The sequence below is a fragment of the Schistocerca nitens genome, chromosome 11 (genome assembly GCF_023898315.1).
Source record: "Schistocerca nitens isolate TAMUIC-IGC-003100 chromosome 11, iqSchNite1.1, whole genome shotgun sequence".
In the NCBI taxonomy this organism is placed as follows: domain Eukaryota; kingdom Metazoa; phylum Arthropoda; class Insecta; order Orthoptera; family Acrididae; genus Schistocerca; species Schistocerca nitens.
Window position 1 is genome coordinate 67275287 of NC_064624.1, and position 16652 is coordinate 67291938.

Here is a 16652-nt window from a genome sequence, read left to right on the forward strand (position 1 = left end):
AGCATGGAGGGTCATGAGTTCAAAACTCACCTGGACTGTACAATTTTAATTTCTACATTCAGTTCGAGTACATTCTAGAATTATCCATAAATGTCAAGAATCACTGTACTGGAATGTTCTGCAGCTGTATATATACTGTCTGTGTTCTGGCGGGAGACAGTTTGCTCCATGCTCTTGTATGTGCAAGTGCTGAGTAAACCTTCGTTAAGTGAAGTTAGTGTTTGTCATTCAGCCAATTACACCTTCTTCTATGTGACATTATTCTCGTGGAGGCACCAGGTATTGGAACTTGTGATTGCGCACATTATCAACAACACAGTGGCTCCCATCAGGCCACGACAGAGCCGCCATTTATGTGGCGAGAAACCCGAGTTCGAGCCATATTCAACAGATCGCAATCTACCAGAGACAGAAGAAGAAGAGGACATTACGATGACAGCAACTGTGTGCCACCACATGAGACACCCTTCCAAGTCCCCTGGTGACAATGGCCAAGATCCAAACAAGTGGATGAAGGTATATGAGCATATAGCCAAATTTAACAAATGGGATGAAACTGTATGTTTGGCTAACATATTTTTCTACTTGGAGGGCACCGCCAAGCAATGGTACGAGAACAACGAGGATAAGTTGACAAGCTGGGAAGTATTCCAGGCGGAACTGCTCAAGTATTTTGGCGACGCACAATGACAGAAGTGTAAGTCTGAAGATAAAATAAAGTGCAGGGCACAGCGTCCAGGAGAAACTACAGCATCCGACATTCAAGACATCTTGGAGCTGTGTAAAATGATGGATCCTAGAATTAAGGAGGAAGATAAGGTTGCACATCTCAGGAAGGGTGTTGCTGAAAACATGTATCAAGCCCTAGTCCTGAAGGACGTTTTGACAGCACACGACTTCATAAAATGGTGCCAGTATATAAAAACAATGAATCAAAAAAGAATTGCACATAAGAAGCTTGAACGGTTTCCAAATGTCATATCAATGTCTATGATGAAGGAATCGACTGATTTCACAAGTGTTCTTCGTCAGATAGTGAGGGAGTAAGTTCAGAAGGCACTTGGTCTGCACGGTGAGCAAAAAACCCAGAAACTTCAAGAGGTCATAAGGGAGGAAGTAGAACAGACATTGAACCCAATCTCTAGTCCTTCAGTTCCCTTTAAAATGGTGAAAGAGTCGAGACCCAGGCAGAGTTACACTCCTACATTGCCACATGAGCAACCTGTTTGGGCACCAAGGAAGACTGATGTCTGGAGGACCCAGGATAACCAACCAAAACGTTTCCACTGTGGACGACCGGGACATGTGGTGCACTATTGTTGAGAAGGCTGCATATATTTGATAATGTCCACACCAGAAGATAGCAGGCCGATCTTAGCCGATGCCAACTATGGGATAACGAAGATGAACCAGAAGACGTGGGTGCAGGATGACGTAGGTCACCATCACTGCAAGGTAGCCACTGGAGAGGATGCTCCCCAACACACTGATCAAGGTCTCCATCGTCATTTAGAAGCTCCAGCCAATCACCTAGCCACCGCAATCTGGAAAATAAAGGGAGCGACCTTTCTTGGAGGTGAGGCCGCTGAAGAGAAAAATCCTATGCAGTTGATCACTACAAAAATGATAAGAAACTTCATCGATATCCTCACATATGGCCTACCAACCAAAGCTCTTGTGGACTCTGGAGCATCATATTACGTCATTTCGGAGAAGTACCGTCGCCAGTTGCAGAAAATCGTATCCGTTGACAACAAAACATCTGTGCTGAAGGTGACTAATGGGAAACATGTAAAACCTATAGGAAGATGTACCATTTGTGTGGTTATAAGTGACCATACACAGCCCTCCTAACCATGAACCATGGACCTTGCCGTTGGTGGGGAGGCTTGCACGCCTCAACAACACAGATAGCCGTACCGTAGATGCAACCACAACGGAGGGGTATCTGTTGAGAGGTCAGACAAACGTGTGGTTCCTGAAGAGAGGCAGCAGCCTTTTCAGTAGTTGCAGGGGCAACAGTCTGGATGATTGACTGATCTGGTCCTGTAGCACTAACCAAAATGGCCTTGCTGTTGTGGTACTGCGAACGGCTGAAAGCAAGGGGAAACGACAGCCGTAATTTTTCCCAAGGGCATTCAGCTTTACTGTATGAACAAATGATGATGGCATCCTCTGGGGAAAAATATTCCAGAGGTAAAATAGTCACCCATTCGGATCTCCAGGCAGGGACTACTCAGGAGGACGTCGTTATCAGGAGAAAGAAAACTGGCGTTCTACGGATCGGAGCGTGGAATGTCAGATCCCTTAATCGGGCAGGTAGGTTAGAAAATTTAAAAAGGGATATGGATAGGTTAAAGTTAGATATAGTGGGAAATAGTGAAGTTCGGTGGCAGGAGGAACAAGACTTTTGGTCAGGTGAATACAGTTTTACAAATACAAAATCAAGTAGGGGTAATGCAGGAGTAGGTTTAATAATGAATAAAAAAACAGGAGTGCAGGTAAGCTATTACAAAAAGCATAGTGAACGGATTAATGTGGCCAAGATAGACACGAAGCCCACGCCTACTACAGTACTACAAGTTTATATGCCAACTAGCTCTGTAGATGACGAAGAAATTGAAGAAATGTATGACAAGATAAGAGAAATTATTCAAATAGTGAAGGGAGATGAAAATTTAATAGTCATGGGTGACTCGAAGTCAGTAGTAGGAAAAGGAAGAGAAGGAAACATAGCAGGTGATTATGGATTGGGGAAAAGAAATGAAAGAGGAAGCCGTCTGGTAGAATTTTGCACAGAGCATAACTTAATCATAGCTAACACCTGGTTCAAGAATCACAAAAGAAGGTTGTATACATGGAAGAAGCCTGGAGATACTGACAGGTTTCAGATAGATTACATAATGGTAAGACAGAGATTTAGGAACCAGATTTTAAATTGTAAGACATTTCCAGGGGCAGATGTGGACTCTGACCACAATCTATTGGTTATGGACTGTAGATTAAAACTGAAGAAACTGCAAAAAGGTGGGAATTTAAGGAGATGGGACCTGGAGAAACTGACTAAACCAGAGTTTGTACAGAGTTTCAGGGAGAGCATAAGGGAACAATTGACAGGAAAGGGGGAAAGAAATACAGTAGAAGAGGAATGGGTAGCTTTGAGGAATGAAATAGTGAAGGCAGCAGAGGATCAAGTAGGTAAAAAGATGAGGGCTAGTAGAAATCCTTGGGTAACACAAGAGATACTGAATTTTATTGATGAAAGGAGAAAATACAAAAATGCAGTACGTGAAGCAAGCAAAAAGGAATACAAATGCCTCAAAAATAAGATCGACAGGAAGTGCAAAATGGCTAAGCAGGGATGGCTAGAGGGCAAATGTAAGTATGTAGAGACCTATCTCACGAGGTGTAAGATAGATACTGCCTACAGGGAAATTAAAGAGACTTTTGGAGAAAAGAGAACCACTTCCATGAATATCAAGAGTTCAGATGGAAACACAGTTCTAAGCAAAGAAGGGAAAGCAGAAAGGTGGAAGGAGTATATAGAGTGTCTATACAGGGGCGATGTTCTTGAGGAAAATATTATGGAAATGGAAGAGGATGTAGATGAAGATGAAATGGGAGATATAATACTGCGTGAAGAGTTTGACAGAGCACTGAAAGACCTAAGTCGAAACAAGGCCCCGGGCGTAGACAACATTCCATTAGAACTACTGACAGCCTTGGGAGAGCCAGTCCTGACAAAACTCTACCATCTTGTGAGCAAGATATATGAGACAGGCAAAATTCCCTCAGACTTCAAGAAGAATATAATAATTCCAATCCCAAAGAAAGAAGGTGTTGACAGATGTGCAAATCACCAAACTGTCAGTTTCATAAGTCACAGCTGAAAAATACTAATGGGAATTCTTTACAGACAAATGGAAAAACTGGTAGAAGCCGACCTCGGGGGAGATCAGTTTGGATTCCATAGAAATGTTGGAACACGTGAGGCAATACTGACCCTACAACTTATGTTAGAAGAAAGATTAAGGAAAGTCAAACCTACGTTCCTAGCATTTGTAGACTTAGAGAAAGCTTTTGACAATGTTGACTGGAATACTCTCTTTCAAATTCTGAAGGTGGCAGTGGTAAAATACAGGGAGCAAAAGGCTATTTACAATTTGTACGGAAAGCACATGGCAGTTATAAGAGTCAAGGGACATGAAAGGGAAGCTGTGGTTGGGAAGGGAGTGAGACAGGGTTGTAGCCTCTCCCTGACTGTATATTGAGCAAGCAGTAAAGGAAACAAAAGAAAAGTTCATAGTAGGTATTAAAATCCATAGAAAAGAAATAAAAACTTTGAGGTTCGCCGATGACATTGTAATTCTGTCAGAGACAGCAAAGGACTTGGAAGAGCAGTTGAACGGAATGGACAGTGCCTTGAAAGGAGGGTATAAGATGATTATCAACAAAATCAAAACAAGGATAATGGAATGTAGTCGAATTAAGTTGGGTGATGCTGAGGGAATTAGATTAGGAAATGAGACACTTAAAGTAGTAAAGGAGAGAAATTTGTTAACATCGAGTTAAGTTTCAGGAAATCGTTTCTGAAAGTATTTGTATGGAGTGTAGCCATGTATGGAAGTGAAACATGGACGATAAACAGTTTGGACAAGAAGAGAATAGAAGCTTTCGAAATTTGGTGCTACAGAAGAATGCTGACGATTATATGGGTAGATCACATAACTAATGAGGAGGTACTGAATAGAACTGGGGAGGAGTTTGTGGCACAACTTGACTAGAAAAAGGGATCGGTTGGTAGGACATGTTCTGAGGCATCAAGAGATCAACAATTTAGTACTGGAGGGCGGTGTGGATGGTAAAAATCGTAGAGGGAGACCAATAGATGAATACACTAAGCAGATTCAGAAGGATGAAGGCTGCAGTAGGTACTGGGAGGTGAAGAAGCTTGCACAGGATAGAGTAGAATGGAGAGCTGCATCAAACCAGTCTCAGGACTGAAGACCACAACAACAACACAACGCTTAGGATTTGTCATCTTACAAGAATGTAGTCTCGACGTCAATCTCGGATGGGACTTTTTGAAAGCTTCTCAGACAATTATAGATTGTGGTCGATTGAAGATTATGCTAGACGAGATGAGATACTGTGGACAGGAAGATGCGTATCCAAGTGTGTGCACACTGTGTGTGGTGGATGAAGTGACTATTCCTCTGGTCAGCACTAGAAAGGTAACTGTCATGTGTCGTGCCAAGCATCAACCCATGGAATTGTAGTGGAATGTAAGTGAAGCATACCACTGGAGAATAACTTCATCATCCCAGCCTCTGTTGTCTAGTTTAAGAACGGATTCATTGAATTGTGGATAGTTAACTGTCGCCAAGAACTGCAGATCCTTCCAAGACGCATGTGCATAGCAAATGCCGAGCCGTTAATTGCAGAACAGCTGAGCATCATAGAAACCTCCCATGCCACGTCTATGGGTGAAATTAGCGCTACCACTATGAGACAAGATCTTCTAGCTTGACTATCACCAAACCTCACTAAGGAACAACAGAAGAAGCTACTTGCCATTCTCCAAGAGTTCTCTGAATGCTTCAATCCACGGGTGAAGAGCAAATTAGACAAACTGCTGATGAAGCACTGGATTAGAACTGGAGACTATCAACCAATAAACCAGAGAGCATACCGTGTGTCAGGAATGGAACATCGAATAATTCATGACGAGAAATGATGAAGAATAACATCATTCAGTCTTCGCAGCGTCCATGGTCGTCACCAGTGGTCCTCGTAAGGAAGAAGGATGGCAGTTGGTACTTTTGTGTTGACCACAGGAAGCTTAATAAGATAACTAAAAAGGAAGTTTACCCTCTTCAATGAATTGACAATACACTAGATTGTCTGAAGGAGGCTAAGTTTTTTTCAACCATGGACGTGTACTCAGAATACTGGTAAATCGAAGTAGATGAGGCTGATCGCGAGAAAACTGCATTCATCACCCCTGAGGGGCTGTATGAGTTTAAGGTAATGCCATTTGGTTTGTGTAATGCACCAGCAACTTATGAATGGATGATGGATAATATTCTACGTCACCTGAAGTGGACGATGTGTCTTTGTTATTTAGATGACACTATAGAGACATTTGATGAGCATATAAAAAGAGTGAGGGCTGTTCTTAATTGTCTCCTACAAGGCGGACTGAAACTTAATCCAAGGAAGTGTCTCTTTGGAGCAAAAGAAATCAAAATACTTGGACACCTCGTGTCAAATGAAGCTGTGTGGCCAGACCCAGAAAAGGTGAGAGTTATAACGGAATTTCCTATTCCTAAAAGTATTAGAGAAGTGAGAAGCTTCCTCAGATTATGTCCTTATTACCATCATTTCATTAAAGACTTTTGTATCAAATCCAGGCCACTCCAAGAGTTGTTAAAAGTGATGCTAAATTTATCTGGGGTGGTGCTCAACAAGATTCTTTCGATGTGCTGTGAAAAGCTCTTACAAATGACCCTGTACTTTGTTTATATGATGAGAGAGCAGTTTGTTCTGTGCTCTTGTATGTGCAAGTGCTGAATAAACCTTCATTAAGTGAAGCTAGTGTTCATCATTCAGCTAATTACACCTTCTTCCATGTGACAATATATACATCTTCTCTGCATCCAAAGCTTGCATTAATGGAATGCTAACATTATATAAGCTACCACGATTCAAGTTCTTCTTGCACATTCTTATTTCTACAGCCTCTTTAATTACGGAATCCCAGTATTTAGGAGCCTGGGACAAAACTTTAAATAATCACTGGCCAACCAGAAACCATCTACGTGCTACGTAAGGCCACCACAGCAGCAATTTTGACAATCACTTGCTTGTGATGAAGACAATGTCAAAAGGTCAACTTTTTTTCTGTCAAAAGGTCGAGGTTTCATCCTCATGGCAAAAGTCTGAGAATGTTTCATACAACAGCAGTGTCACAAAAGACTTATTTTCACACAGCTTTCCTCTCTGTGGGGGACATGGCATGACAGGTTTTTTGAACTGGAAAAGCCATGTATGAAATATGCACAGCTGTGAATTTGTCAGGATAAGGAGATCACCTTAAACATCACATAAGGCCGGCAGGAGTGAATAATGTTTCACAAAGACCAAGATCATGTTAAAGGTCACATAAGGTTGGCACGGGTGAATAATATTTTACAAAGACCAGCCTGGCAATCGTCAAAGAAAGGATACAACACAGAAGGTATGAATTGGATACAAACGCAACCTTTTATCATAAAACTGTCATCTCTTTCCATCTACAGTTTTCTCATCTCTCGACTGGAAGTGGATCAATATGTCAATGGCAGCTCATCAAAGAGCTCACCATAGCAATACAACAGCTAAACAAACAAAGAAATCTGAGTGACTTGCAAAAAGGCATAGATTAATGTCATCTCATGGAACAGCATGCACTGTCATCAATATATTGGACCAGAATATGGATGAAGGAGGCAATTCAGCCCTTAATAAAGGACTGAATTCATTCCCACACCACATAATTCACCTATCATGTGGAGTGGTATAGGCAGCGTGGCATTTCTCACAAGATGAGGCCAACAAGGTAACACCCTGCATTGCAGAAAGATGAAGACTTGTGGTACTTCTGCCTGACAAGGGAAATGCCATGCCTGTTCTTAATACCACTGAATATCACAGCAAAGCGGATCACTGTTGAAAGATAGTACACAAATGCCTGAAATGGGACCCTACCCTTTCATACATTAGAAAAACAGAGGCGCTCCTGAAGAATTCTTGTCTGCCAGATGATGTCATAAAAAAATCTTAGAGCATGAGCTCCTAGATCTCCCTGGTTGTACCGATTACCTGAGCTCCATAAGGGAAATAATTCTTTGAGGCCAATTGTTGGCACAACTGGTTCTTCTACTTACAGACTGACCAAATATTTAATTAGCTGACGACTCAAATAGTTGGCCACTGTGAATTTCACATCAGAACTCTCACTGTGAAAATTAAACAGATTAGAATTTGCACAAAAGTCAGCCTGACTGTTGTCTCACTATTTAAAAAACTTTCTCTGGAGGACATAATGAAAAGGTAAAGTTGTTTTGGCATGTTATGATAAACCACCTACTTCCTATATGATGGTAAATTTTATGAAATGATGGACATAACAGCTATGGGTTCTCTGTTGTCTCTTGCAATGACCAATTTTTTATTGGCCATTTTGAGGAACACGTATTAAATTTTTCTCCCCTTATTGCACCTTCATTTTATCATTATGCTGATGATGCATTTATGGTCTTGCCACATAACATAGAAACTCTTGAGCACTTCATTGAACATATAAACAGTATGCACCCCAACATCCAGTTCACTGTCAAGACAGTGAAAGAAGTAAGGCTGATATTTCTAGATGTTTTCATACAGTAAAAGTAAGAGGGCCACCTTGGCCACTGATTGTACTGAAAGCCAACACATACTGATTTATATCTTAGGGTCCAAAGTTTTCAGTATGCAGTCAAGAAGACAGCAGTTTTAAAAAATTTGGTACACAGAACAAGAACTGTTTCTCACGAGGACCACTTGGATTCGAAAATTAATCATTTGAAGTATGTGTTCCGAAACAATGGCTGTGGTTCATGTGATATGAAGGCAGTGCTCTCCAAGCAATGGGATGTGAAAATGTTGAACATTCACATGGTAAACCACCAGTCATATTCCTTCCTTTCTGTGGTGTTACATCCAGTGAAAAGACAGAATCTAGGGAAGATGAGATATAAGACCTATTTCTGTTTTCCAATCTCCTAAGAAGATAAAGGAGATGCTATGCCCTGTTAAACACAGTCTCAGGATCTCTGACATTTATAACACCCCTCCTGAGTGCAGGAGCAATTACATCGGTCAGTCCATCTCAAACCTTTTCTGACTCCTGTGGAGAACATCAACAGCATATTAAAAATTGAGAACTGGAGAAATCTGCAGTTGCTGAGCACAACTCCACAAGCCAACACAAAGAAGTGTTTGACAAAATAAAAGTTTGGACTGCAGCACATACACATTGGGATTCTGTAATTAAAAAGGCTGTAGAAATAAGAATGTGAGAGAAGAACTTCAATCATGACAGCAGAGATAATCTTAGCAGTGCATGGAAGCAAGTCCACAATGCAAAGCAGTAGTAGAAATATTTGTCGCAATATTGATGCTACTATGGGAGCAGTGATACCCCTAGAGCAGACACTGACAGCATCTGCAATAGCATTATGTAATTACCAACCAAACAGATATTGTCTATGGGCTTGATAAGGCCATTGTAGCAGCAGTTTTGACAGTCAGTCTGTAACAAAGACAATGGAGGCAAATCATCAAAAGCTAGAGGTTTAACCTAGCCCTGTATTTAATGCATCACTAATGCATGGCATATGTCTTAGTCAAACACCTATTTAAGAAAGGTGACAAGAGATGTCAATATCTACCGACCTGTTTCACAGCTGACATCATTTTTCAAAAACTCAGAGTTGGTGTATTCTACAATAGTATGTTACCTGAGCAGCAATAATATCCTCAAAAAGCCACATTTGGATTTAGAAACAGTTGCTCTACTGAGAATGCCATTTACATGTTCACTCCAAAAATTTAACAAGCATCAAACAAAAAAAAAAGCACTGGTTAGTATTTTCTGTACCTATCTAAAGCATTTGACTGTGTGAACCACAGTATTCTCCTAGATAAATTGAAGTTTTATGGGATTGATGGTCTAGCCAACGAATGGATGTCATATCTAACCAAAAGATTGCAAGCAGGAAGTTTTACTTAGTACTTAAATCAATAGACTCTGAGGAAAATAATTCTAACTTGGCAGATATCATGTATGGGGAGCCCCAAGGCTCAATATTATATCCACTATCTTGCATCTAATATAAAACAAGCAGAATTAATTCTTTTTGCAGGTGACACAAATAATCAGTCCATGCATACATCTGTAAACAGGACATGCTGAACAATGTTCCTCAAAGTATCACAGATTAAATTTCTGCAAATGAAAAAATATATATATATATATATCTCCAAAAACAAAGATGATGTGACTTACCGAACGAAAGCGCTGGCAGGTCGATAGACACACAAACAAACACAAACACACACACAAAATTCAAGCTTTCACAACAAACTGTTGCCTCATCAGGAAAGAGGGAAGGAGAGAGAAAGACGAAAGGATGTGGTTTTTAGGGGAGAGGGTAAGGAGTCATTCCAATCCCGGGAGCGGAAAGACTTACCTTGGGGGAAAAAAGGACGGGTATACACTCGCACACACACACATATCCATCCACACATATACAGACACAAGCAGACATCACACAAGCAGACAGACAAATATGTCTGCTTGTGTGATGTCTGCTTGTGTCTGTATATGTGTGGATGGATATGTGTGTGTGTGCGAGTGTATACCCGTCCTTTTTGCCCCCAAGGTAAGTCTTTCCGCTCCCGGGATTGGAATGACTCCTTACCCTCTCCCCTAAAACCCACATCCTTTCGTCTTTCCCTCTCCTTCCCTCTTTCCTGATGAGGCAACAGCTCCCGCTGTAAGACTTGCCCTATGCAACTTCCTGCCACCACCTATACCAGCTTTGTGTCTGGCAAAACAAACTATCAAAAAGATAGCCCCTTGTGAAATGACACATGTTGTGTACCAGCTGTTGACAGCCTCCTGTGAAATGACATGGCCTTTTACATTGATATGACTACCATCAAATTATCAATTAAGATAAATAGGCATAGGTGGAGAGCGTATACCGGCAACATACAACATTCTGTTGCAGAGCATGCTCTACAACATGGCAGTCATGACCTTAGTTCCTGTTTCACCATACATGTTAATTTTCTCCAATATATGTTATAGACATAAAATCAGATGCTTGAAAATGGCATAAAAGTATGTAACCTGGGTTGTACTTTAATAAACAACAAAACAGTCAAATGGCAGTGTGTTCCTTTAAAAAGTATTGTATGACTGTTGCTTAGCAACATCAAAAACTTGCCTAAATTGTCACTGCGTGGTTATGCCAGCAGGCCATTGAAGCTGCATTAATTCTGCAGTTTAAATTTGCTCTGTATCATTTATGTTAATAATCATTACAGTTAACTGAACTATTTATGAGTATAAAGCTTTTTAAATCAACAGAACATCCCTTCCAAAATAGCATTCAGTATCATCTTCCAATACAATTTTTTTTTATTTTCAATTTTTTTTTTGTCCTGGATATCCCCATGTAATCTACATCTGATACTCTGCAAACCACATAGTAGTGCATGGCAGAGGATATGTCCCATTGTACCAGTTATTACAATTTCTTCTGTTCTCTTCGTGTATGGAGCATTGGTAGAATGAGTGTTTGAATGCATCTGTGCATGCAGTCATTATTCTAATATTATCCTCATGATACCTGTTTGACTGATACACAGGAGGTTGTAGTATATCCAAGCTGATTCTTGAAACTTTGTTGATAAGACTTTCTCAAAGTAATTTCTGTCTGTCTTCAAGAGGCTGCCATTTCTGTTCCTTCAGCATCTCTGTAAGACTCTTCCATGGATTAAACAAACCTGTGACCATTCATGCTGCCGTGCTCTGTACACATTCAATAGCCCAGGTTAGTCCTAATTGGTAAGGGTCCCATACACTTAAGCAATATTCTAGGATGGATCGCACACGATTTGTAAACAATCTCTTTTGTAGACTGATTGCACTACCCCAGTATTCTAGCAATAAACCAGTCTATAATTTGCTTTACTGATGACTGAACCTATGTGATCATTCAATTTCATATCCCTAGAAAGTGTTACAACCAGGTATTTGTGTGAGTTGGCCGATTCCAACAGTGACTCACTGATATTAGAGTTATAGGGTACTACTTTTTCATTTTGTGACGTGCACAATTTTACATTTCTGAGCATTTGGAGCAAGTTGCCAATCTCTGCACCATGTCCAAATCTTATCTAGATCTGACTGAATATTTATGCAGCTTCTCTCCAAATAGTACTTCATTATAAATAACTGCACCATCTACAAAAAACCTGATTTTGCTAGAAATATTGTCTGCAAGGTTGTTAATATACAACACGAATAGCAAGGGTCCCAACCCACTTCCCTCAGTCTCAGCTGAAGTTACTTCTACATCTGATGATGACTCTCCGGCCAAGATAACATTCCAGTCTCCTCCCTACTAGAAAGTACTCAATACAGTCACAAATTTCACTTGATACCCATAAGATTATACCATTGACAACAAGAGACTGAAGAGCACTCAGAGAGTCAGTACAGGCAAGGAATTTAGCAGACATGACACATCTCATTTGCTCCATCACAATCAAGAGTAAATATTCCGAATTAAATTTTCACTCTGCAGCAGAGTGTGTGCTGATACGAAACTTCCTGGCAGATTAAAACTGTGTGCTGGACCAAGACTCAAACTCGGGACTGCCTTCTGTGGGCAAGTGCTCTACCAACTGAGCTACCTAAGCATGATTCACAATCTGTCCTTACAGCTTCACTTCTGCCAGTACCTGGTCTCCTACCTTCCAAACTTCACAGAAGCTCTCCTGCGAAACTTGCAGAACTAGCACTCCTGGAAGAAAGGATATTGCAGAGACATGGCTTTGTCACAACATGGGGGAAGTTTCCAGAATGAAATTTTCACTCTGTAGCAGAGTGTGCACTGATATGAAACTTCCTGGCAGATTAAAACTGTGTGCCAGACCGAGACTCGAAATTGGGACCTTTGCCTTTCACGGGCAAGTGCTCTACTATCTGAGCTACCCAAGCATGACTCATAACCCACCCTCACAGCTTCACTTCTGCCAGTACCTCGTCCCCTACCTTCCAAACTTCACAGACGTTTTACACTGTGCACCTGTAGTCCAGCTGCAATTGAATGAAAGCCTTATAAAACTGGAGCACACATGCCCTGTCCTGTCAGGATCCTTTCCCTTCACGTCCTTCAAGTGTGGTAACCATGAAAGCATGGAGGCAAAAATGACACCCAAAAACTAAAGTTTTTAAAAGGGAGGATGGTGTTCGACATATCCAATTCAAGTAAATTAAAAATATGATGAGAACAATTGAAATGAACACACATAACTTCTCTGCAGAAAACATAAAACCAGTCTTTACAGCCCTCTCCTCCAGTATGTAGCAAGTATGCACAAACATACGAGATCCTCTATGCTTGGAATATAGCGAGGTGATGTGTGAGAAAAAATATAAACATGCCATCAAGCACAATATGGCTTTCTTAAACTATAGCATTTGCAAGATTTTAAAATGTTATACAACACCTGGATATGCATGTACATCTGAGACAGCAACAGTCTCCTGAGGTATGCCTTGCTACTCTGTATTCCATCTATTCATCATAGAACATCCAAGACACATATTACTTTAGAGCTCATTAACATGCTAAAAACATAGCAACTTCTAAATTCTGTTACGTGAATATACAACCTCATCAGTCATAATTTTCCATCACTTTGATATACTCAACAGAAAAGTGAATACACTGCTGGGAAAAAAATAGTACACCCTTTTAGAGGTTTCCAGTTCACTCATGACTTATTGTTGCAACAGTGCATATGGATTACATGAAACTGTTGCATTTACAGATCAATAGCACAAATGGTTCTGAGGTATCATGTATAGACCCATGCTAAAACACTCATATTGGTATGTGGTGTAGCCTCCACAGGCAACATTACAGGTGTTGACTCTGACATCTAGTCAGTCATACAGATCGTGAATACTCTCCTGCAATATATTATGCCATATCCATGTGGCCTGTGCACATAATTCTGTATGAGTTGCTGGTTGATGAGTCACAAGTCTCATTTCTTGTTCTACTGTATCCCACATGTGCTAATCTGGAGACAAGCCCAGAGATTACACTGGCCAGGGAAGTTGCAACATGTCTTGCAGAGCATGTTGACTTTCACAGGGAGTATATTGGTGAGCATTACCCTTTTGCAAAAACACATCACATCCCCATTGCAAGAATGGCAAAAGAACAGGTCTAACAACATTCTGCATGTAATGAGCACTGATTAGCTTTCCCTCCAGAAACATAGAAAGCGAACAAGAGTTGTAGCCTGTCCCTTCCCAGGCCATGAGGCTTGGGGTGGGGATAGTGTGTCTGGGATGAATGCACTCTACAGCACAGCGATCACAAGGTCTACGTCGTACACTTGTGTGGAGGTAGAAATTGCCTTCACTGCTGAAGACCATGGCATGCCATTCAATCTGCCAAGTGCTCCTCCAATGGCACCAGTCGATCCACGCACATTGATGCTGTTGTGTGAGTGACGTGTGTGTCCATAGCCCCACTGCTAGTAACCAGTTCACAACAGTATGTCTGGGCTTGCAAGCTGTCTTATCCGTATTGCTGTAGCTGAACAATCTGCCATTGTTTCCCTTACAATAAAATGATACTGGCAGGTGCCTGTGCCGTGTTGATGTCCAGAATGTTGTCTAAGGGTGTGAGACTGTCATGCGACTTCCGATACCAGCACTGTTGCTCAACTGATGTAGCACATCCAATATGTGTGGCAGTTCTCTGACAGGACCACCCCTCCAATGGGAAGGCCCCAAACTGATCCCTCTCAGGATAACAGAGTCGGCTGTAGGAAGCATGAATGCACCTTGTGGCATGGTTGCCTGCTTTCTTCACTCACCTGCACCACACTGAGCATTCTGCGAGCATACCATATTAAAGGGTAAACACAGGTGTCCCACATGATGAAAACATTTTCAGTGTATCTACTATCCCCCATGCAGCATATGCTATCATCACATCAAAACTGACATCATCTTTCCAAGTAGAACTTTAATTCATGTTACAAGAATATTTCCAAAGTTATTTACTCACACAATCATACAGAATCAGTCATTCAACAGCTCATAAGGTCTTTGGCTCTTTATCAACTGTGTCAGTATACACAGCACCAGAATATTTGAAATTGTCATGATTTTAAATAATGTCATATAAAGCTCTCAATACATGTTTCCATCTTTCTCCTCTTAAATATAATTTTATTTGCTATGTAAAAAAGCATGTGGCAGCAAAAAGTAATAAGAAAAATGCATGGCTTACCTCACCATCTGTTACACTCAATGGATCACACTCATCAAGACGATCATTCTCTGATGCCAAGACCTGTAGAAATTGAAGAGAATCAATACAAAAATAAAAATGTATTTAATTGACAACATAGTATCAAAGCTGTCTCTTTCCTTTTATGTTGTATATTAAACTAATCTCACTATTATTTGCTTTTAAATGTCTTATTTTGTAGTTATTATGCATGGGAAGTCAAAGATAAAATACAAACAGTTGCTTTATGATGCATCTCATCCTACTGTAGACACAAAGTTAGTGACATAATTATATTGCCACAAGCATGTATTGATGTAGTCGAGCCAAATACATGACAGTAAGTGACATTAGTCCCATAAATCAGCTACACAGTTTAAATAATCTGACATAAGATACTTATTAATGACACCGTGCTCCTGAATTAGGTCATAGGAAACTTTTAATCAGTCATGTTTTTGGCGCAGCCAGACTTTACATAGTTGTAGGCTGCAACCTTTTCCACATACGTTCATTATGTGAAAATGCATTGCCTTACATGTGTAAGGTAAATACAAAGTGAAAAAATTGAAACATGCAATTTTTGGCACATATCAGAGCCTAGAAATATGTATTTGGTGATTGTTAATGAAAAATCCTTCTCTTCTGACTGTAACAGTCTAGATTCACAATTTAAGGAAGGAAGATTGGGTTTAATGTCCCATCTACATTGAGGTCATTAGAGATGGAGCACAAACTCTGATTTTGTCAAGGACGGGGAAGGAAAGCAGCTGTGCACTTTGAAAGGAACCATCCCAGCATTTTGCCTGGAGCAATTCAGAGAAATCATGGAAAACCTAAACCTTAATGGCCAGATGCACATTTGAACTGTCATCCTCCTGAATGTGGGTCCAGTATGCTAACCACTGCACAACCTTGCTTAGTTTCATGGGTGAGCTGTCATGACAGAAAACTTAGTCAAAAGTTTGTGGAAAGTTTAATGCTGATTTCTTAGAAAATTCAAACTGGGAAAATAATGAGCTTGAAACATTATTCTGCTCTTACAATCTGACTGAAGTATGCATTTCCCAAAGTACATGCAGCAAGATCTGATCCAATCCAATAGATGTAATTTTCACAGACAGAGCTCAGCTGAAAAAACTTAAAATTTGCCTCACTGTTGATGTTCTATACAGAGACCATGATGATTGATACAAAGCAAAAATGTGTGACCCACTGTCCAAGTGACTAAATGGCAGACTACAAACCCTCAATCAGTAATTAAGATTTTTATTCTGTCACTTGCCCACTTTTGTGGTCTTGCGGTAGTGTTCTCGCTGCCAGAGCATGGGGTCCTGGGTTCGATTCCCGATGGGGTCCGGGATTTTTACCTGCCCCGAGATGACTGGGTGTTGCTGTGTCGCCCTCATCATCATCATTCATCCCCATTATGGTTGGAGGATGGCAACGGCAAACCACCTCCATTATGACCTTGCATAGTACGGAGGTGCAAGTCTCCTGCATCATTCCCCTATGCTC

At 40.7% G+C, this 16652-nt stretch overlaps 1 protein-coding gene across 3 annotated transcripts in view; it reads right to left on the reverse strand.

The window, feature by feature from the left end:
* Positions 1-16652, reverse strand: part of LOC126212924 (zinc finger protein 99-like) — a 245526-nt gene that overhangs the window by 125497 nt on the left and 103377 nt on the right. For all 3 annotated transcript variants that reach the window (XM_049940429.1, XM_049940428.1, XM_049940430.1), the window contains exon 6: positions 15135-15197. In XM_049940429.1, coding sequence (XP_049796386.1) covers positions 15135-15197 — 63 coding nt within the window. The remainder of the gene's footprint in view (positions 1-15134; positions 15198-16652) is intronic.